This window comes from Ruditapes philippinarum, unplaced genomic scaffold (assembly GCF_026571515.1).
Source record: "Ruditapes philippinarum isolate M1 unplaced genomic scaffold, ASM2657151v2 ctg147_1_1_1_1, whole genome shotgun sequence".
NCBI classification, from domain to species: Eukaryota; Metazoa; Mollusca; class Bivalvia; order Venerida; family Veneridae; genus Ruditapes; species Ruditapes philippinarum.
This window is the reverse complement of record NW_026863615.1, coordinates 384376-406070: the sequence shown is the minus strand read 5'-3', so window position 1 is coordinate 406070 and position 21695 is coordinate 384376. Positions and strand designations below refer to the sequence as shown.

Below are 21695 nucleotides of genomic sequence, written 5' to 3'. Positions count from 1 at the left end.
TTTGCAATTTGGCACTTATAACGTCAAAAGAATATCTAATTTCTATTTATAAACTAAATCTGTTCTCAGTGTGCGGAGATTTATTGTTAATACATGTACTTGTGTCTTTTTTGCAATTTTTCCTCCTTTCGAAAATCTTTCAAACAAATTGTGTCTATTGTTTGTAATCTTTACATGCATGATCATTTGGGTTGCCTTGACCTTTTTACTTTAACTCTTTTATGAGAATATATACTTTGCCAAATTAAATGGCAATACAAATATATAAAAAGAACAATAGAAGTATTTGGTCGAAAAAATCAACGGCTCATTAAAATAAACCCAGTAAAGCATATAGATGCCATAATTTTGACGAATGTAAATGAACAAACATTCTACATTGATAAGCTTCATAAAGAATGAAATAAAGTTTGTTTCCAGAAATTAAGACTTTTGCATTTAAACAATGAACTAACGGTTTTCAGTAAGTGCAATTTGTGGTTACAGTTCCCGATGATGCCAAACTATCATGTTGTTTGCCAAGTGCGTAAAAAGTTGCCTCGCACTTCACTTTAGTGTTTATATATTTTTTGGTCATTTCGGATCATTGATTCCAACTTTTTTTAGTGTTGAAAATTGAGTATGGCTCAAGACGGTGCTAGAGGGTGTGAGAGATGTTGCACTTTTACATTATCCCTCATGTACAGACTCAATCAATCTGAGTCTACAATATTCATGTAATTTTGCTGTTTTTGATGCTTCCGATGAAACACTTTTTTTATTTCAAGATATTTATTTAGGATATTCATATAAACGTGTGCATTATAAAAACAAGATGTGCTCGGAAATTTTCCTCGCCGTATATTTTGCTGTTAGCAAGGCTGACCAGATATATAGCCAGACATCTCCCATTTATTAGTGGTTTGTTTATCATTATCAACTGTTAATAATTCGGAAACGGTTGTTTTAGTTTGATATTTTCGAACAGCTAATCATAAAAGTGACACCGACCAGGAAGAATGCAATCGAACGTGCAAATGTATATCAACGTCTGTATGTGCACCTTATTAAAGGTATAACCACAGATGTGGAAATCACTTCCTATAATAATCAAAAGTAAAAATCGAATTTAATTAAATTTAATTATGGTTCAAATGAGATGAATCATTTCAAATGCATTGAACGAAAATTTTGGTGTTTTTTTTTATCGTACACCATTTAAAAACATTTATTGCAAATAACTACATTCCCAAATACAGTCAGGACACGAATGTTGTATAGACAGACGGACGGTGCGGTTTTAATATGCCGCCCTTCGGGGGGCACAAAAAGTATAAAATGAACTAAATAAAAAGTTAAAATCTTAGTTAACACATACTTTGTGATTTATTTTTGTAACAACATAAGACAGAAAAGCAATAACAAACTATTGAATATCAATTAAAAGCTTTACATGAACATTAAACATTCATTAACTTATTTAAGGCAAGAAATGTCGGTGAATAACCGTGTTTTGAAATAATACTTTTCACAAATAATGATGTTGAATTCTTTAATAAAAATAAAAATAAAAATACACGACTGTTCAATTACATTCATAAAAAGGATTTTTAGAAAACTACACGAGAAAGCAAAAGACAAAATCTAGAGACATTTATAACAAGGACATGCCAAAAACAACAATATTTAAGTAATATGTTTGATGTTCAATATATGTGTGTGTAAGGAACACTAATCATTCACTATAAACCAGTCATTAAGCCCGAAACGGATCAATATCAAGTAACCATGGAGATAAAAATCCATCATTTGTCTTTCCTCCATTACAATGAATTACATAATACTAGTTAGTATTCACTGATTGACGGTCCAAATAATTTGAACACTTTCTCTTTGAATGATGTTTGTGGTTTCATTTTGCTGTTCTTCCGCTTATAATCAATATACTCGTAACCTGCGATCATCTTTTTAATGACAAGGCCAAGGTTCCCGATGTCACTGCTGACGTCATCGGTTGTAGCGGAGTATATCGGCAAGGCAACAAGACTCACGCGACGAATCATCTATTAATAAAATATAAATAAAGATAAATCTTTTTATAAAATCATTTTAAAAATATCACTGACTAAACAATAAATCAAATAATGAAATAATCTATCAATTCGTTTATTTGTGAATTGAATAATTTTTGCATTATTAACATTTCTATTTACTGGTAACAATTAATGAAATGCATGCCATAAAATATAATTCATGTGTCATGAATTCTTTAATCTTATCGTGTAACATTCTGTTGTATCTTTATCACAGGAAATAATCTCGAGTCGAAAGAAAAAATGGCCGCCATTTACAAATTCTAAGTTTCAGAGGCGGAGGAATTTGTTTTCAAGAATTATTTCTTTGAACAAAAATGCCCCTTTCTACGAAATTCGCTGATTAAAATTTGATTGTTTTGTAATTTTGACAGTTTTTATGTGTTACATGATAAATAGAAAAACATACTACTGTCTTTTGATATCAATATTAAAAGACAGTAGCATGTTATTCTCTATAAATTACACATATAATGTTGTTATATGTTTGGCTTAATATCACACACAAAACAATTTATTATAAAGATAAAATATGATATTTAATTCCTTTGCTTTTAGAAACATAACAAGTGCATTATTTTAGCTTTAATTTTAAGTTTAATATGTTCATTCTCTTGCGTTGTTAAAAAGCAGCATGAATAAATTAAACTTCTTTCTTTTTTTTTTCTTCAAAACTCACTCCTGTACTTGTAAGTTTAAGAACAACTTCCTCGCATGTAAGAGGACCAATTACAAATCCGAGGGTGTGAATGAAATCAAGCGTTTCTGCTAATTTTCTTGTAATTGCTGCCGCATCGGATGATTTCAGTGTGAAGTTTTCCAAATATTTGTTCAATGTGATCGAACTTTGCTGCTTACAGAGCAATATGACCCCTTGATCGTATAAATCTTGAAGTTTCTTGGCTTCATCATCCTCTATAATATCGTAAATAGTGAGTATGAATTTATTAAACCAATCATCGCATAGGTGAGAAGGAAAGAAAAATAGATGTCCTAACATAAATTAAATTTGTTCGTTTTTTGAGAAATATGCTATTCATTATATCTTGTGGCTTCGCCAATTGTGATACTTTCTCTTTATGGTATGCCTATTTTTGCTTTTTTCTTTCCTTTAGTTAAAATCTTTTTCACCCACTGGTAGCCACTCAATATGATCGCATATTTCACCATACATGATGGTTTGAGTTATATAAATAGTATAAAAATATATGATATGTTATCATTTGCATTTTGAAAGATAAATGTTAATTACATTCTTACGTCTTTTAATTTTATCAATACAAAATATCAATACAAAAAATGTTTTTGTTAAGCTTGTACTTGTCGATATACGTGATTGTAAAATGTTTCACCACTAGTTCACATACCCGTTAAGCCCTTGTTCCTTTCTTGAGACAATTTATTCTTGACCTGAAATGGTATGTACATGATTAAAGTAGGAATAAAAAGGTTGAATATTATATCTCACTTTCTAGATGAAAATAATGTTGCTGGTTTTTTTTAAAAGTTTTGTAAACATGAATTCTCAACATTTTCGTTGTTTAATATCCTAATGTTATTACTAAGACCAGCTTTGGTATCGGCGCTGTTATACTTTGATTTAAACTGCCTCGTCAAAACATTATAGTAGTCATCAACCTCATTTTAAATCATGTTGATGGGTTTGTATTTTCCTAGTAGTGCACTAATCTTGTTGTCAAATGATATAATGTTCTAAAATTTACTCAATATATCTTTTTAAAGTTTAAATATGTTGTAAAAAATGACTTTTATTGTCTTGTCAATATATTGATATATAATCTCGAAAAAAGTTTAAATATGTTGTATACATTTTACAAAACTACAAAAGTAAGTTTTATAAATACTTCAATTTACCTTTTCTCCTATCCCGCTTGTAAACAAAGATGACAATGTGTAAACTATGGGGTTTGTGGCTGAATTTAGTGGCAACACAAACACGGCAACCCAGGCATATACTTCTATATCAATCACAACATTCGACATTGCAATCAGTCCTTGAATTAATGAATGTAGCTAATTAAACATTGAAATGATTAATTGGTTAACAACAAAATTTAACAAAAAATAATTTATTAGTTGATTTATTAAAGAAAGAAGACTCTCTGAATCATTATAAACACAGTTACGAACATTAATATACAAAAATTAACTGTAAGCATAAACAATTGACTATTTGTTACAATATATTGTTATATAAATACATGACATAAATACATCTTCACATGTTTTAATAGGATTCCCTTACTGTACGCCTTGAAATTTCAGTTTTGTTACTATTTCGATTATTACATTTAAATGAATATTGTATCATGTGTGAATATTTGTTATATTATTTATAATTATCATTTTACCCATAATACATATCGGGAACCAGCACAGGAAGTTGGTCATTACAACGAGCGACAACTTCCTGGCTATGGCGACATCATCACGCTGCTGTCCTTGAATGACAATGCGGACCTTCTGAATCTCTCTATTAGATAATAAAATAGACGTTGATTTGTGCAGTTCATATGAAAGATAAGTATAAGATTTGAACAAGGTGCCATAATATTTACAAAACGCAATGGAAATGATTTATGTCTAAAAGTTTACAGATGAAAATTTCGGCAATAATATCACTACCCACAGCTGTCAGGATTTGAGGGTGTTAAAGTAGTATGTGAATAAAATGAATGAATTTAGAGGAATGAACATATGAGTTTAAATGCATTTTAGTTTTTCTGCGAGATGTATTGGAAAAATGATATTTCTGCATGTTTTCTGTCTTTTTGTTTTTTCGTTGATCTTGTTTTTATTCTGTCAATGTTTTTAGTTTACTTAACAGAAGTGCATTGCTCTAAAAATTTCAATTCATCTAAAAGGAAGTAAAACAAAAACAAGGTTGTTACCTGAAAATAAGAAACTGTCCCACTGCAATGAATATAAACATGAAAAAGTTCAAGAAAACAAAAATCGCTGTGGCGTATTCCCACCCTCCACGTTTGTCTGTGGTCAGCGGATGAGCCAGGCATACTCCTGATCTATAATAACGAAAATCACGTGCATGATAAATCAACCATACATTACATCGCCTAGTAATTAAGAGAATAGACATATAACATGCAGATACCCAGAAACAATGTACTTGATGAAAGTAAATGTTAACTTTGAAGAAAGACAATAATATGAGGATTGTTTTTTTTACAGTGTTTACTTTCAAATCTAAACTCAATAGTAAGAAATACATTACTTAATAACGTGTTCTTGCGTTTTAACAAGATTTTTTAATCAGACACTTTTGTTTTATTCCCTTTTGAAATATTCCCTTTAGAAATATGAAACCTGTTATGTACCATATTATCTACACATTAATTTTTATGATATAAATAAATGTACAGTTGCATGTACGTATGTCTATGACAATTTTGAACATCACATATGTCAATTTAAGATCCTGTATGTTTTGTGATTGATATTGTTACTGTGTGTATACCACACTTGCAAAAAAAATTATATATGTATATAACTTTGCAAATAAAACAATTTTCAAACATTGAAGAATATGTAAAAAGTGTACTGCAAATATTTGTTCATTTAATCAATGAATTACATACATTCATTTCTTTTTTATTGGAAAATTTGACTCAGAATTTATAGAAAATAAATTTTTAATTACCTCTCTTTATTTACACGAAATGTTAAATTGGGTAATATCTTTATAAATAATGTTAATTGGAACTTACAATATTGACAAATCTTAATTTGAGCATCATATTTATGAAATAAAACGTGTTACAGGATCTTTAAAACTTACTTTGTATAAAACCGCTTGTCGAAGTAAGGAATTCCCACTAAAGGAACAACTGCCAGTATTATACAAATACCCCAAAACAACAGACAAGTCAGTATGGCGCTCCTTCTATTGAATCCCATCCTCTTTAACGTAAAACGTATTGTAACGAACCGATCAATGGTGATCAAACATAAGAAAACTCCAGATACTTCACACGATAAGAATGATAGAAAACCTGCAATTTAAAACATGATAGTAAGTAATATGAAAGACATGAATACAAATTACACGCCCACTTATACCAAATTTAGCAGTAACAATGCGTTATAATTGTGTGGAATAGATGTTGTAAATACGTGTAATAGTTACAATAGATAGTAGGATCACAATAGATATGAATGATAAATATGTTAAAATTATGTTTTGTTTTGTAAAATATAATTATATAAAATAGGTCAAAATAGAATATTTTCTGGTCTGTGATACAATCATAAGAAGTAAAATGGTAAAAAACCTGCTAATTTGCACATTACACCATTCCTCCATGAAATATCATTCCACACATATTTCCCTCTAAAGTGTGAGTCAGCACTGCCTATGATGATCATGTAAACACCCATTAAGAAATCCGCCACACATAAATTTGTCAATAGAATCCCATTTCCAGTTTGAAAACTGGTCTTTTCTTGCAAAAACCTGTAAACCAAGGCTAAAGCGTTCCCAGACAAAGCTATCAGCCCAATTATCCAAACGAATGCTCGCAGAACCTCGTTCCTCATGAGATCATCACACGACGAGAACTCATTCCTTGTTGGGAAACATTGATCATCCGGAACAGAATATGGTTTTATGCAACACAATAAATATAAATCAGAGATGAGAGTTTTAAGCGAGTCAAGCCCAAAGAACACGTCCTTTGAAAAATCAATTATTTCATTTCCTCTTAAATCGAGTGTTTTTAACATTGGTAAACCAGAAAATGCTTTCCCTTTTAGTGTTGAAATTAGATTGTTTGAAAGATTTAAAATTCTTAACGAATCGAGCCCTTCAAATGTCCCTGTATTAATTACTGAAATTTTCATGTTTTTCAATTCTAATTCTTCCAATGATGCAAGTCCATTGAACGTTCCTTGATCGATCACACTAATATCAGGATTTCCTTGTAAATCAATCTTTTTAAGACGAGATAAATCAGAAAAAATATTCTCCTCCAAGTTTGTCAGTTTGTTAAAACTTAAGTCTAATAGTAGTAAATTTGCCAAGCCTTCGAAGAGATATTTCCCCATTTTTTCTATTCCCTTTGAAGACAGATTTAGCGTCGCAAGGGCAGCATACTCGTTAAAGGTATGGTTGTCCCATTTTACCGACTTTTCAACAGTAAGGGATCGGATTATTTTTGTTGAGTTTCCACAAAGAAGCTCGTCATCGTTAAAAGGACAATCGGAAGAGCCATCACATATATTGTTTGATGCGACACAGATTGTTGAGAACCTGCAACGTAGTGCACCTGCACAGGTGTTGTTTACTGTGAAATAAGGTTCAAAATAATAATACTTTAAGTCAATGAGATATTTATACCAAAAAGACTTGTACATTGAGATGCTTTAAGGAGCATTATATTTTACTTTCCCTAAGCAAAGATACAACTTATAAAAATGTACCATTTAATCGTTTCTGGACATGAGATGTAACATATTTTCCGAACGGAATTGATGTAAGTCTCTTTTTTTTTAATTCTAATAATTTCTATTTTACATTTATATTTTGCCAATAGAATCTATGAAATATGAACCATAATGAGATTGCTACCAAGTGCCAATTGTTAAATCATTTAAATGTCAGTTGTTTATTCTTTTGACAGAAATTTGTAAATGTCTTAAATTTGTTCTCAAATATTTCACTGATCAACATTAATATATTTTTCTCTTTCTTTGACCACCATTATCACATTGTTACCATATATTGCTATGAAAAGGTATCAACACAAAGACCCGGAAGGGAAGAAACGTTCATTGTAGGCAACCATCAACATCATCTAGCTGCAAAAATCTGCTCTTTCTAAGAACGAGCTTATTCTCAAATATCTTAATTAACATACTGTCCAGCTGTTACAAGCTTGTCGTAAATGCTTTATTGCTAGTTTCTTAACCTGTCAGTTGCTTACTTTTATTACTGATTATCAGTATAACAGTATCATCTTCTTTAATGTCGCGAATTAACGTTGCATTGTATTTCGATAAATTATTTAGGATAATATTTCTCGCACGTGAATTAAATTCAAAACATTCGGCAAAAATACGTTAATTTGTAGATTTTGATAACAATTTCATTGCAGTCGGCTTGTAAACAAAAGTTTACAAAATTTACTGAATATAGTAAATGTGGAAAAAATCATTATATTTTATAAATAATGCTCATGCCATGTAATTACTTTATTTTCAGTTATTTATAACTTGCACAGTTGTCAATCGGATCATCAGTTACTAATACAATTTGCCTGTTTACAAAGGTGACCGGAATATATCTCAACTCACCCGATGAATGCTACGCTATGATGTTAATTGATTGATTTATTACTTACCGTTGCAGTCCTTTTCGTCTTCATTTCCCATGCATTCAGATTCACCATTGCATATAAAATGAAGAGGTATGCAATAACCTGCGTGACATTTGACGAAGCCGGTAGGACATTCAAATGCCTCTTCAAAAAGGGAAGAAACAATAAAAATAAATGAATAAAGTATGTATTTTATATGTTCATTATCATCAGATATCAAGAAGACATATGAAAATCATTCGATACCTTATCAATGCATGAATATTATCATATCTGGGTCTTGGGGTTAATATTATATTATGAAATTATGGGGGTTGGGGATAGAAGGCTAATACTGGTCAGTGTTGGGGTATAAAGTCAACACTTACCAAAGTTGTTAATTAACGTAAAAGGGGACAATAAAGGGGACAATTTATCAACATATATGACCAATTATTTACTTTTGGCGGAAAACAGAATCCCTAAAGAACGCCCAAAAGGACAAACTTGAAAATGTTGCAGGTTCAGTTTGATTGAGCTTGTTCATGGACGATAATGGAAAGTGCAAGATACCGTCCACACCCCCTAACACCGACTCAAGCAGAAACCATTATTAAACATGAAAGTGGTGTAATTTTGAATAACCGTTTTTTCTGTCTATTTGAAAATAAAACAGTGCAATTCATTATAATTCAATTTACTATATATCATACAATAAAGGAAAACACGATATATACCGCAATCATTTATGTGAGAAAAGTCCCGGCAACCTGTAAGCCCACCATGATTTCCGTCCGTAAACAAACAGCGGTATTTTGAATCATACCGCTCTCCGTTGTTACATACCAACCTGTCATCAGATGTTATACCTGAATCAAAATTAAAAAAATACTTTAAACAAACCGTACGAAAGACACTAATCCCTTTTAAATTTTCGTTTTCAAATTATTTCCATCATAGGAAATCTCTAATGCTTTCGATTTCTAAATTAGCAAAGGCTTTCACATTGTAAATGAATATACTTTTAAAAATTCTCTTATTTTTAGAACAAACAAAAGAAGAAGAAAATAATGTTACAATTTGTAAACAAACCAGCGTAAGCTTTGTGGGTTTAATTTGTTCACTAATTGGATATATGTATAGCACAACACATACTATTAAATAAGGCAAAAATGTTCTTACGTTCAAAGCATTCAAGAGGGCTGATGCGCACTCTGATTTCAGTAGGTTGTTGTCGTCGTAGACTTAGAGAAACTGCCCTGATAGGTAACATTGATTTTTTAGTGATCACAATATCCCTTTCTTTGAGAAACTCCATATATCTCAAAGACATCCATTCGACAGTACTCTTTTGGCAATGACACCTCAAATATAATGATTTATGAAATATTAGGGCATTATAACCTTGTTCTATACATGTATTTGCGTTTCGAATAGCGTGTAAATTATTAAATGAAGATAATGCTTTGGAAGTTGCACTTAAAATAGCAAGAATATTTTTGTTTGCTTGTTTGTGTGGTTCGTCGTTTTGTGCATTCTTTAGGTATTCTTTATTTCTCTCTATTTTACAACGTACACAGTATAGTGCATATGGGGCCAGAACAGGAAAGAAGATTTTGGCTAACCTCGGGTGTTAAAAACTTTAAAGCTATACCTGGGGTCAAAGCCATCCAACCTGCTGGAGCGACTCTAAATATTCGAACCCATTTAGTCGTCTATTACGATCATGATGGGATAAAATGTTGTTGCAAATCTTATGTGTCAACATTGAAGGCAACCTCTCATGCAGCCACAAGGGGCATTTAAAAATGAAGTGAATATAACAAATCCGAAACAAGATATTCAGAATTTTCACCAACAATAAGATCAAAGCAATGCCTCGTAAATAACTTACTATTACAACAATGACTTCGTACAAGCTCCTGATATTATATTACCAAAACATTGGAGTAAAAATGTTTAAGGTGGTAGTTGTAAATGCAAGCTTCCATCCATGCCCCCCACCCCTAACACCGACTTAAGCAGACTATTAAAAGATGTTTATTTGCAAAGATGTGCACAACGCAGTTTTCATTTACAATGTCAAGATGTCAGCAATAATTGGTGCACCAAACGAAGAAACAACCGGTGGAATAAATATGATTTGAGAGGGCATCAAAGGTTTTTCGTGTTCTATGTAATCTTCAAGAGAAATGATCGTATGTTGTTTCTGATAAATCAATGTTTTTTTATATGTTCACAATTATCTAACATTTGATTGATATATATATGATTGATTAAATTATTTTTAATGGACATCACGACAAACCATATCCAGTTGTTATATATGATAAAATCATATAAATATAACATATACCAGTATATTACTTATCTACCGATCAAGATATGATTTTCAATTACATGATTTAAGTAATCACCAACCTGTAAAATTTGAAATTTTGCCAAATTTACATCGTTGGAGTGAATTAAAGCCCGGCAAACTAATAATAATGAACGGTAAGAAAGATAGTTAAGGTAAATTTGTTCTCATTTTGGTAAAAAAATAATTAAACATACTTGTGTCTTTTTTTACAATACTTTCCTCCTTTCGCAAATGGTTCAAACAAATTGCCTCTATTATCTGTAAACTTTACAGCTTGGTCTACGTCTTCATCTATTGAATGTTTACATTCAAGTTCTATTTTTTGGGAACAATAATCTGAAGATGAATTAATCCGAGAAATTTATAAAGATATGTAATTATGGTGGTTTCAAAAGATCATGGCAATAAGCCACTTTAAATTCACCTGAGAACAGTTCAACTACCGCTTTGTTCCTGAACAAACTGTCAAGCAGTTCACCAATACTAGTGCCCTCACTTTCGTAGGGAATTGATATTACTTGAGTTCATGCAAGAGAAAATGTACAGTGCGAATGACCGTAGGATTCTATGATTAATCAACAAAACAATGAACTGCACCGTCCGGGATTGGAATCCTGGACACCCGATTGACAGTCTAACGCTCAACAGGTGGAGCTGATCGGGTTTTGTTTTAAATTTGTGTAGAAACATTTTCCATCTATCTTGCAATTATATTTTATTTGTCTAAATCTTTTAACTTTGATTTTTTAGTTAAACGCAATATATAACAATATTTTGATAAGTGTATTGAACTTTGTTATTATTTAATTTACTTAACATAAAACTATACTACTGTTATTTCTATAGTAACGTCAACGCTCAGTTAACAGCAACGAAAGACAAGATCCCTCCCGAATAATAGAAGAAGATGTTGATAAGAAAACATCCAGACTCGGTTCAATTTGGCAAAGTTGTGCAAGAAAATAGAAAGTGCACTATCCCATAGCTTCAGATTCAGCAATATTTTTATACTAAAACATATGATTTATTTAATACAGGTTAGTTAATATTTTGCAGATATACATTTAGATAAGTGATTTGAATATATATTTACATACGTGAATTTGCTTTCAATATTTCTATTCCCTCGTCGCCTATCGAGTAAGTTATATTTAATTCCTGTACGGTGACATTGACCCAATGATCAAGGTCACTGTGAACTTTAGAAACAACTGTCTCGTTATCATCATCTTCTCCGTACGCACAGTGAATGTCAAAAGGTTCGTCTGAAATGTTTATAGTTATTGTTTTAACAATAAACTTGAAGAGTCTTGGAAAAAAGTAAAAGATATAACTGTATACGGTTACACGTTCCCCCGGGAAATCATGTATTTGTTTTGTATTAAAGATATGAAGCTGGTTTAAAATGTTATGCTATAGTAGCACCAACGCTTTTTTAGCTGAAATAAAAAGAATAGATCTTGAAGTATGTGCACAAGTTGCTACATCAGTCTTATTTGATGCATGCATAAATATAAAACATTTTATATTAAGTTATAACCTAGAAATATTTACAATTCATAGGTTCAACAATTATAAATCTATAGTCTGTCCCATTAAAAATGGAAATGAACTTTTGCCTGGTATGAATTAACAAAACGAGGTTGAATAAGAATTTGACTATTTTTGTAAAGAAAAAAAAAATCACCCTCGAGATTTTTCAGGATTTTTCTTTAAAGTGTTTATTTTTCTTATAAAAGCAAATTTTGATTTCTCTACGGCAAATCTCTGTTGTTTATCTTCGTAGCCTTTGCCGAAGTACTCTTCATTTGAAAGTGAACGGGAGAATTTTGACCATATAACTGACTTTATGAAAAAAATGAAAAACAAGCCTAGAGATATTGACGTCAGGGTTAACATGACACTAATTTAAATGATTTTACTATTATATTAAATAAAAAATGGAAGTCTGTTGGGACAAACTATAATATCATATTCACTGACTGAATCTTAAAATAGCATCAGACTGATATCCAATGACCAAACATTGTTGACTGTTAACTATGCGTGCGCATATAAAATAATTGCTGTTTGTTCTTTATTGCGAATTTTCAAATATCATAACTTTACTATAATAGAGAAAAGCAATAGCGCCACGAGCAATTTTTCTTTAGTTTTGTAAGCGTTTGCGTCTGCCATATTTTTGCATGTGTCTTTTTTTAAAAAAAAAACTGTTTCGTTTTGTTTTCTTTATTAGACTCTAGCTTCCATAATATTGTAGTCTTAGACTAGCCATTAAATAATACAGTTATTGACTTATTAGCTATGGAATATGATAATGATATTCACCGGTATAATGGCATATTGACCATGGTGATATCCAATTGGTAAATAATTTTATTACATAAATAAAATTGATCGTTGCTAAGAAACTTACCGCTTTGTTTGAATAATATTGGGAAGAAATCTTCCTGAGAATTAGTATACACGAGCATTTCAAGGCAAGACTGACGTAAATGCCTCGGCGAACATGCCATCGGTTCATCCTCATGAAACGGACCATGACAGTGCACGGTTTGGTCACAATAAAAGCTTTTCCTAATGCAGGATCCGTCCAAACATTGGAACATGTTATTCGAACAACTTCGTTCTTGAACACACAAAAAAGAAAAGAAATGATCTACCATTATGTATAATATATTTCTTATGTTATTGAGACATGCATCGACAAATCGATTAAATAAAACAAACAAAATAATTAAAATATTGCTAAATAATGTGATGTACAATGTGTGAAGACCTAGTTAATATTATTCAGTGGTGTAGATATTTAGCTAAATATCAATATATGTTTGCTTGCGCTCCACATCACATTTTACTATTTACATTCATTTTTCCCAAGTTTCATTAAAAACAAGATTTCCGTTTATATAGACAAATATTAATGAATGTAAACCTTACTTTGAACATAGTCTGGTATGCTGTCTCTGATAAACAGAGTCATGCCAAACTCTGGTGATGCAACCATATTGGGAATCCATCTGTTACAAACATGCAAGAAAAAAAATGCTACAATATTTCAGGATTAAGACATTTTTGTGACATTGTTAAACAAATATTTTACCATTTAAGACATAGGTAACACTTTTGTGTGCGTTCTGTGGAAGTGTGTGCAGTAAGAGTTTAAATGCGAATGCCGGTATGCCTTAGAGATCAATTACAAAACATTTGAGCGATAAACCATACTGTTAAAAAATTGATATCTATTTTCTATTCAAACATTTTGATGTAAAATAGGGCGGAAAAGTGTCCAAAACGTCATTTAGTTTATTGACGGCACATTGACGTCATATGCAATGACAACATTCTTTTTTTTATGCCGTTTATGTATCGTGCGCTGCATATGTTCAAAGGGAAAATGGCGTGAAATGTCATTTTTTGAAATATTAATCGGGTAACAGGATATTTCCCCCGCTCAATATCATGTAAAAAATCTGGAAAGTGGGAAACCCCGGCGGTATTAGCTTACAAAATATCTGATCAATTAGAGTTAAGAATGAGCTTGGCTAATCACTGGGTGAAATTTTGAAATTGTACATGCTTTTTAATATCTTTTAAAGACAGAAACAAGATTCCCGCTTAATATTTAAAGATAATTTGATATATGATGCAATAAAAATTCAATTGTTTAGCTGTATTCATATGGACCTTGCTATTTGTTTTTTACCAAGGTTTTCTTCAGTCAAATAACAAGGCCAATATGAATTCGTTAGATCTAATAAGCACTATATATAAACGATAGAAACAATAGATTATTGTTTTCTGATTCATGCAATGCTTTAAATTTTTCTTGATACAAAAAAGTAATTATTTTATCAAATAAAGCCTTAGAAAGGCAAAAAATTTGCAATACTAAACATGCTGTAAATTTAATGAATAAATGGTGAATGTAAGTACAAGTATTGTTGCGCCATGTCATGTTTTAATTTTAATACAAAAATTACTTTTTCGCCATAGTTGTTATTGTGACGTTCGTATCGGAGGAGTGGATAATAATTTTGTCCAAGAACCAAGTGTCAAGAATATTTGGTCCAAAATGATACAGCTTTACCATTGCAATGTCTCCAATACCAACTGTTTCATAAGTAAAGACATCTGTCTGAACGCATGAAAAATACAAAGGTGTTAAATTGTGTGTAACATGTTAATCAATTACGTTTGGTTGTTACATAGATATGGAAATTACTAAAACATTCAAGGGCAATGAAAACGATAAATTAAAACTGCATATTCGATTTAATTAAGCTTGTAAATGTCCTGTTATAGTAAATTTAACTATGCCAACACATCAGCACCGGATATAAATTCTAAAATAGAGAACAAACGGAATCACTTTAGGACGCCTAAAACGGTAAAATTGAAAATGTTGCAGGCTCGGTTTGATTGCACCGGTTCATGGACGGAAGTGGTAATTGCAAACTACCGTCCACTTCCCTATCACCGGCTTAAGTAGTATACAACATTTAAATGTAATGGTGAAGTTGTTAATTTGGAAACAAAACCAAATGCTTACAATTATTGAAATCTATGATAAAATTAACCCGAAGTTAAAGCAATGGCAATATGAACTATTGAACAACTTACATTAGCCGATTGAAAAGTTTCTTCGTTATATCCAAAAGGATGTTTTAATTCGACAACTCCAGTGTCCGATGTATCGCCATACAGTGTCATGTACACTTTGTTTTTTGTACTGGCTTCAAAACCTTCACCCGTCCTTATTTTGATTGTGTAAGTGACCATTTCTATAATATGGATAACATGAAGTGATCAAAGTGCAGAACTTGGAGTAGGCTGGCAGAGTTCTAAATCACGTGGATTGGAGATGATAAAGTAGACACAGAATTATATTTAGTTACAGATGAACAGACCGATGAAACATGTTCTAGAATAAAACATGTGAATAAAAGTATTTCTGGCAATGACGATAATGATTTAATAGGGGTACAGTGGCCAAGGCAAATTAAAACTTTCAGAATTTAAATGTGTTTGTAGAATTGGAATAAAGAATAATTGAACAATAATTAAGATATTTAATAAAATTATCCCTTAGATCCCTTTTTTGCAGTATTGTGTTTGTAGAAAGATGATTGCTGAGAAAAAAGTTTTGTCAAATAAATAAAATGAACATAAGATGTCAGGTGTCAAACACTCCGAATATGGTGATAAGAATTTAGATATGTTTGGATAACTTTATCAATCTAATTAAAACAATTTAGACGTATTAATTAGTCAAGGGTATAAAGATACGTACAGGGATGGAAAACGATTAATCTTGGTTGTATAGATAATGCCCATGTTTATGAAGAGTATACGGATACATTAGAAGATTACATACAAATGAGATTTATTTAAAGTTACAGGTTTTAATCAATTTGACAGGTACTATAGAAATCATTTAAACTTAGATTATTGGAAACAGTTTCCCAATTTTCATATGGGGTGTCAAGCTGTCAGCAGAAGTCAAGTGCTATGTGGCAGCTGTAAAAAGTTGTCACTTCAGTGTTTTTATATTTTTCTGGTCCTTCGGGATCATTGATGCCAGCACTATTAAGTGTTGAGAATTGAATACCGCTTAAGCCGGTGCTAGGGGGCGTGAGGGATGTTGCACGTATTCATTATCCCTCATGTACAGACTCAATCAAACCGAGTATGCAATTCTCTTGTAATTTTGTTGTGATTAATGCTTCTGAGGTATGACTTTGTTTCCAGATTTTTATACTTCACAACATTAGGTGTCAAGTGCTGCGTGGCATCTGTAAAAAGTTGACCTGTACTTCACTCCAGTGTTGTTATATTTTTCTGGTCCTTCGGGATCATTGATGTAAGCACTATTAAGTGTTAAAAATTGAGTACCGCTTAAGCCGGTGCTAGGGGGCGTGATGGATGTTGCACGTATTCATTATCTCTCATGTACAGACTCAATCAAACCGAGTATGCAATTCTCTTGTAATTTTGTTGTGATTAATGCTTCCGAGGGATCACTTTGTTTCCAGATTTTTTCACAATGCCGAGACAAATGTCAATGACTAAAATGGCAGAAGCAAGCTATTAGAGTGAAAAGAGTTCTTGTTTCTTGTTGTACAATGTGTACAAATAGTCAGATTAAAAGCATGTACATGTACAATTCAATATATGTAATAGAATTAAAGCTCCCACATTAACTTTAGAGTCATTTGAACAAAAATGTTAAGGAACTGTCGTAAATATCCTTTGGGCATATATTTTTCTATGATGAATTATTAAATAAGAAAAAAAACTGTTGTAAAACATTCAAATCAACTGCAATTGTAACAGGTGAGGTGATTGCGGTCGATTTTCATTGTCTATAGGTATATATGGTTTCACGACTTGATTTGGACACAAGAAATAGATTTGCTATGACCGGTCTGTTAAACAGTATAAAGATATACTCTTATACATGATGAGAATAAAATGAAAAATTTTTACTTGTAGTATAAACTTTTTTCTATATACTAATGGATTTTGAATGATAAGAATAACCAGAATATTGGTGATAAAAATATTCCTTAAAACTGTTTGGTACTAGAATGCTAGAACAATATAGATAGAACTATTTCAAAGAACAAAGTTAAAGCAACTAGCACCAGTTTCATGCTAATTTTCATGAAAGTTATGAAAATGTTTTTAAAAGTAAAAAATATTATGAGGTGAACAAAGAAAGTTATATACACAGTGCAATCGGCACAACGCAAATTACAAAAAAGGATAAAAAAATCCCGCAAAAATAGCCCTTACTGCGTTAGTCACGCAGTAGAAATATGGTGATAAATACTGCAAAACCTGTCTTTAAACGCAAATAACATGTAAATTATTACTTGAATTATTGAATTGTTTAACATTTCTTAAAATCTTAGTAAAATTTCTCAAGTTTGACTTCTTTATATATTTATGTGCAATAAACCTAAAAAATTGTCTTCTACAATACATATATTTGTACGCGATATACATGTACCTGATACAGGCTCTCCTATTACTTGACTGTCCACTGAAATGTCCCGGAATAGAATCCAGATATTGTTTGGGTCTGGGAGAATACAGTGACATTCAAATTTGAAAGTACCATATTCCTCATTGTAAAGTGTAACCTAAAATACAGATATACAAATATATCATCATAAATTAGACACTCCTGCTATATAATTCGTCCTGTTCTTTTCTTACATCCATATTTCATTTTGGAATTTGAACCGTCAAACTTATACGTTTTTGTCAAGACAATTAATTACTGCTGGTTACAAATAATAACCTGGTAAACATGATACTTAAAACATAAGAAGCTAATACATGGCTTTTTTTCTCAGGGAAAAAGAAAGAGCACTATGAGATGCATCAGAAGCCGGAATAGAATAGAAAGAAAAAAAGTTATATGAGCTGCGTCACGACAAAACCAACATAATGGGTTTGCCACCAGCATGGATCCAGACCAGCCTGCGCATCCGCGCAGTCTGATCAGGATCCATGCTGTTCGCTATCAGTTTCACTACATGTTATAGGGTTTGAAACTGAAAAGCATGGATCCTGATCAGACTGCGCAGGCTGGTCTGGATCCTTGCTGGTCGCAAACCCATTATGTTGGTTTTGTCGTGACGAGGCTCAATTATGATTTTTTACCCTCTCCAGGTACCAGCGATTTTCACCGTTAGCATCATAGTGAGTTATTCTAATCTTGATCGGGTTAGTCATATTCAACATTGTTACGATGGACAGAACTGGACCGTCTATTGTATATGAGTTTTTAACCAGATAAATGTTCTCAGAACGCCCGTTTTCTGAATATATTTGAATAAAGTTGTCTGACGGGGTGTCAAATTCTTGTTCAGTAGTGTCACTTTTCTGTATATCGATCCTCCATTTAAAACCTAAAAAAATATCATACATTTGTTAACTCTTTAGACATAACACGCGACTTGTTGTTCATCAAAAGAAAGAAATATTGACCTTATGTAATTGTAATATTAAGTAAGTAAGAAAGTAAGTAAATCTTTTATTAAAGTGACGTGTGTACATGTAATAACAATAACATAAATAACATATTAATATAAACACCAGACCCAATGGGTATATAAGTAGCTTTTTAAATAGAAATAATTCAATAGTTCACTAAAATGATTTCAAAATGGTTATAACATCATTCATATACTACTTGCCCTTCATCGCTGTCGGTTCGAATCCCGACAGGGACTTTGGGTTCTTTCATGAGAAGAAGCTATCCAGCTAGCTTACGGAACGCCGGTGCCCATTCGTGCCTGAAATAATGCACGGAAGGACACCTGAGGTCTTCAACCGCCATATGACCTATACTGTGTCGGTGTGACGTAAAACCGTATCAAACAAACATACTGACAAGCCATAAAAAGATTAAGACTTTGAAGTGTAATACTAAATAAGTGCAATTTTTAATGATTTTCGATGGGGAACCTTAGCATGTTTCAATTGTGGCCTACAATAAACTCAGACATTGAAGGCTAGATGGGATAGCATGAAGGAAGACATGGCATCACTTCACCAAACAACCAAGTCTATGGCGGAAAACAACACCGACATCAACACTATCTGGGACAAATTTACAACTACACTGAAAGCAAGTATACAACAACATATCCCTCACAAAACTGCTAAGCCAAGAGAAACATCACCATGGATTGACAAAAGCATCAAAAGAATACTTCGAAAACGAGACCGTCTCCATAAGAAAATGAAAAAATCACAAGACAAACAACATCAAAGAAATTACAAGAACTGCAAACACTTAGTGCAGAAGGAACTCCGACAAGCCTACTGGACATATGTTGACAAAATTGTGACACCGCAGCCTACAGATCCAAACATACACAGCAGTCATAAATGTTTCTGGACCTTCATTAAACACAAGAAGAAAGACAATCAAACAATTACTGGACTAAAAGAACATGGACAACTCCACTCCAATCCTAAGTACAAAGCTAACATACTAAACCGGCAGTTTAAATCTGTATTCACAGACAAAATCACGATCACTGCTGATGACTTCAAGAAGAGGGACTACGTCAATCCACAGTCAACCCATCCTGTAGCCCCTGAGATATCCATAACCACTCACGGAATCACCAAACTCCTTCTCGCACTGAACCCACATAAAACTGCAGGACCCGACACCATAAGTCCTCGCATCCCCAAGGAATTGGCAACTGACATCGCTCCAATACACAACACCATCTTCACTCTGTTACTAGAAAATAGCACAATTCCTAATGACTGGAAAAAAGCCAATGTATCCCCGGTCTACAAGAAAGGCAGCAGATACAAACCAGAAAACTATTGCCCTATCTCTCTTACGTGCATCTGCTGCAAGCTCCTAGAGCACATTGTCACCAGCCTCATCATGAACCATGCCGAAAAACAGAAGATTCACTATCCTCTCCAACACGGCTTCACAAAGGGCAGATCCTGCGGAACACAGCTTCTTGAATTCACAGATGACATAACCCGGAACATGAAAAATGGCAAACAGACTTTGGCCCGAGTCTGTTCCTTTTCTACATTAATGACATCCCAGAGGGTCTCAACGCAGTCGTCCGACTATTTGCAGATGATATGCCGGCCTACCTTGCCATTAAAAACAAGTCTGACTGTTCCACCCTACAAACTGACCTCGACAAACTAGCTGTCTTGGAAGAGAAATGCAAAATGTCATTCCACCCAGACAAATGCCAAGTCCCACGGGGGAGGAAGTGTTACACGAAGGATGGAGTTCTTATGATAACTTGTTCATATCAGGAGTTCTTGTGATAACTGTCACGGAGTTCGTCGGAAAACATCTGTATATACTACAAAAACACTCGTCAAAAATGGTTATTTTCATCGTTCTAAAAGAGTTTTAGGTGCTAAATTACACTTTAATGATTTATCTTGTCTTACATCTTGTATTATGTGTCAAAGCCTAATTCACAGGCCATTTTTCATCGCCTCTTGCTTCAAATCTGGTAGTTTTGAGTAAAATTTCCAAATTACTTGCCAATTCACAAGTTTTGACCGGTTTATTTCTGGTTTTCATTCTTGCCATACATAATTACCTAATTATAACATAAAGCACCGGCTAACAGATTTATACACGATTTTTCAAATGTCCCGGAGTTCTTGTGATAACTCTGAAGAAGAAGAAGAAGAAGAATCTAATGGTCACCTGTCTCTAACCGCTGCATCAGAAACTATGAGGAATGAAACCATGAGGATTTAGTAGTTGGAGGTCACTTGCGCATAAAATGGGAATAACTGGTTATGTACTCAGGAAAGCTGGTAAGGTGGATCCACCGCCGAGATATGAGCATAAGTGTTTTAAAATCGGCGTAAAAACAGACAAACAGTCAAACTTCCAATGAAATACAGAATAATCTTTTGTTGTTATTTGTTGTTATATCCGATTAAAGCAATATATTTACAGGCAGCAAATTTAACGAAAATAGTCGCATAGCAGTGTACATTATTAAAAACGAAACTAATTTTCAGTGATGTTTGGAATTTGTAGAATAGCAAGTGCGATGTGTGACATTAATTTTTGTTTGTTATATTGATATTGTGTTGGCCGGCGAGCACGTTTCTCATATATCCATATTTTACCTAAAAGTTGTTATTTTGTTCAACTCTTTTCCCGAATTTTATTTTATTTGGCTTAAAATTATTAATATTATAAATATTCCCTTTTCAGCTATAATTTATTACAATGTATTCAAGACTTAATGCTGCTAAAGCCGGATCTAGTAAGATTGCAATTTATAATAAAATCAAATATGGTAAAAAAGATCATCAAGGAAAGGCGGCGTTCAATGAACGCAACTCCAACCCCACACAGCAACAAGAACTAGCTACAAGGAGCCCAGGATAGGACCA

The 21695-nt window shown here is 32.5% G+C and overlaps 1 protein-coding gene across 1 annotated transcript in view; it reads right to left on the bottom strand.

Moving 5' to 3' along the window:
* Nucleotides 1–1383: 1383 nt before the first annotated feature.
* LOC132722738 (uncharacterized) overlaps nucleotides 1384–21695 on the bottom strand; it is a 33088-nt gene continuing 12776 nt past the window's right edge. Inside the window, exons 12-30 of the mRNA XM_060707280.1 lie at nucleotides 18441–18688; nucleotides 17782–17914; nucleotides 15390–15550; nucleotides 14750–14904; nucleotides 13707–13786; nucleotides 13183–13395; nucleotides 11864–12031; nucleotides 10961–11102; nucleotides 9587–9768; nucleotides 9142–9273; nucleotides 8450–8569; nucleotides 6383–7393; nucleotides 5890–6103; nucleotides 4985–5116; nucleotides 4445–4566; nucleotides 3948–4087; nucleotides 3440–3482; nucleotides 2752–2987; nucleotides 1384–2042 (exon numbers count right to left, since the gene is read on the bottom strand). Coding sequence (XP_060563263.1) covers nucleotides 1827–2042; nucleotides 2752–2987; nucleotides 3440–3482; nucleotides 3948–4087; nucleotides 4445–4566; nucleotides 4985–5116; nucleotides 5890–6103; nucleotides 6383–7393; nucleotides 8450–8569; nucleotides 9142–9273; nucleotides 9587–9768; nucleotides 10961–11102; nucleotides 11864–12031; nucleotides 13183–13395; nucleotides 13707–13786; nucleotides 14750–14904; nucleotides 15390–15550; nucleotides 17782–17914; nucleotides 18441–18688 — 3848 coding nt within the window. The 3' untranslated portion in view covers nucleotides 1384–1826. The remainder of the gene's footprint in view (nucleotides 2043–2751; nucleotides 2988–3439; nucleotides 3483–3947; nucleotides 4088–4444; nucleotides 4567–4984; nucleotides 5117–5889; nucleotides 6104–6382; nucleotides 7394–8449; nucleotides 8570–9141; nucleotides 9274–9586; nucleotides 9769–10960; nucleotides 11103–11863; nucleotides 12032–13182; nucleotides 13396–13706; nucleotides 13787–14749; nucleotides 14905–15389; nucleotides 15551–17781; nucleotides 17915–18440; nucleotides 18689–21695) is intronic.